The 1,873-nt window shown below is 53.7% G+C and overlaps 1 protein-coding gene across 1 annotated transcript in view; it reads right to left on the bottom strand.

Annotated features, from left to right (window-relative positions):
* The window catches only part of LOC104498169 (merlin-like), a gene marked incomplete at both ends in the record, with an annotated part of 7,950 nt that overhangs the window by 3,635 nt on the left and 2,442 nt on the right, over positions 1–1,873 (bottom strand). Inside the window, one exon of the mRNA XM_010141520.1 lies at positions 859–942. Coding sequence (XP_010139822.1) covers positions 859–942 — 84 coding nt within the window. The remainder of the gene's footprint in view (positions 1–858; positions 943–1,873) is intronic.

Genomic DNA, 1,873 nt, shown 5'->3' with positions numbered 1-1,873 from the left:
AGAGCCACACCCGGCCACGGAGTTCCAGCCAGCACACGGCCGGGCTGCCATCGACTCCAGGCACTCCTCTCCCAAAGGACACACATAAAGTGGGGATTAGCTGGACGGCTCCTTCATTCAGCAGCAGCACTGCTGGGCACACGCAGGGATAAATCAATTCCCCACCTGCAAGGATGTCTCCACTTCCAAGCTCAGGCTGGTGCCTCTGCCCCGCACTCCAGCCTGGAAAACAGCGTCCTCTTCAATAAGCCCTCAGCAAAACACCCCGACTCTGGCTCTAGAGCAGACCTCAGCCGAAGAACGAGAGGAAACTCAATGATCGCCGAGTTCTTCCTCTGTCTAGTGAAGGGCAAACACCCGCGATCCAAGCCCGGATCAGGGGAGAAGCCAGGAAGAGCCCTTTATCACGGCAGTAAGGTTTACGTGCCACACAGGAGCACTCAAAACGAAGCCATTATCACGATGACGAGTGTTCTGGGGAAGCAGTGGAGCTGTGAGTCCCATGGCTGATTTGCCTCTGGCTACAATCGCAAGAGCAGGGAGGAGATCCCGAAAAGCACGGGCTCGGGGGATTCACCCGCGCCAGCAGTAGGACACTCTGGGGCAGGCGCTGCAGCACACAGGCTCAGCGCTTGCTAAAGAGCCCTGGAAAGAGAAAGCAAAATCCTGTCCAAGGCCTGAAGGCAGCCAGGAACCAGCCGTGTGGAGAAGGCAGCAGTGCCCGTGTAGTCCCCTTGCCTCCCACGTTTGAACAACTTTTCCTGCCTCCCCTTCCTCAGGAATCAGGTGCGTCACCAAGTGCCAATGTTAACCCACCGTCAACACCAGCGGGCCCTTGGAGAAGGCCCCGGTGCCTACCTTGGCTTGGACGGCGTAGGAAGCCAGCAGGACAGAAGCTTCGGGAGGACAGTAGATCTTCTCATCCAAAATCTGCTTCTTCACCTGCAGGGAGCAGCGAAAGGACACACCACGCAGTTAGCGGAGCAGCGCGAAGCACGACTGTCACGGCAGATGGTTGCAGTTTGGTTTAACTCAAGCTGTCAACCGCACAGCTAACAATTTTCCCAACACTAATCACAATTTTCAGGCCCGGGAAGTCACTGGTGGCTCAGAAGGGAAGGGCTCAGGCTTTCACAGGCCGCCTTTTTCAGACAGGTTTGCGAGAAGAGCTAAATTTATACATGGAAAATGACAGAACCCACATCCCATCGCTAAAGGCAACGGCGGGGGAGAAGTCTTGCATGTAAACACGGATAAAACCTCTGAAGGCGTAAGCTAGGGATTGGTACACCACCTCTACACACCACTCGGCTAAAAAAGAAGCTCGAGGTTGAGGCTCTGAGCCACAAACGTTTTGCTCTGGGATAGCAAGGCCTCCTTACGAGTCAGAGCTCAGACTGGAGGCCAACTCCCTCCGGTCCCCCCAGCAGCCAGGAGAGCCGCAGGTCACCTCCCTGGCAGGGCTGTTAGCAGCCCCCAGGAGAGCCAACCTGCTGCCCCAAAAGCCAGGGCTTTATGTTTCCCAGCTACTGTGCATTAAAAAATTAAACCTGTCATGTTCAATAGTTTTTTGAGTTTGCACACTTTATTCTCTTGAATAAAGACAGGAAGAAAAGCTCACTATGTCCTGGGAGACTTAAAGGGATTGTCACAGAGATGCAGTAGCATCAGTCTGAACTTAGAACGTGCTTTGAGTCCTCAGAGGTGGTTACAACATAATCACAGAAGATGTTCTCCTGCATTAAGATAAAACCAGGAGAATTCGTGAGCTTCACGTGTACTCCTGTTGCCCACACGCGCTACAGGAGACTGGGCTCCTCATCACCAGAATTCCTAGTGGAAAAGTCACACTCTGCATTTCTAAAGCAGCTTT

This window comes from Buceros rhinoceros, unplaced genomic scaffold (genome assembly GCF_000710305.1).
Source record: "Buceros rhinoceros silvestris isolate BGI_N320 unplaced genomic scaffold, ASM71030v1 scaffold16028, whole genome shotgun sequence".
NCBI lineage: Eukaryota > Metazoa > Chordata > Aves > Bucerotiformes > Bucerotidae > Buceros > Buceros rhinoceros.
The sequence above is the reverse complement of the archived record's forward strand: the minus strand, read 5'-3'. Positions and strand labels throughout refer to the sequence as shown.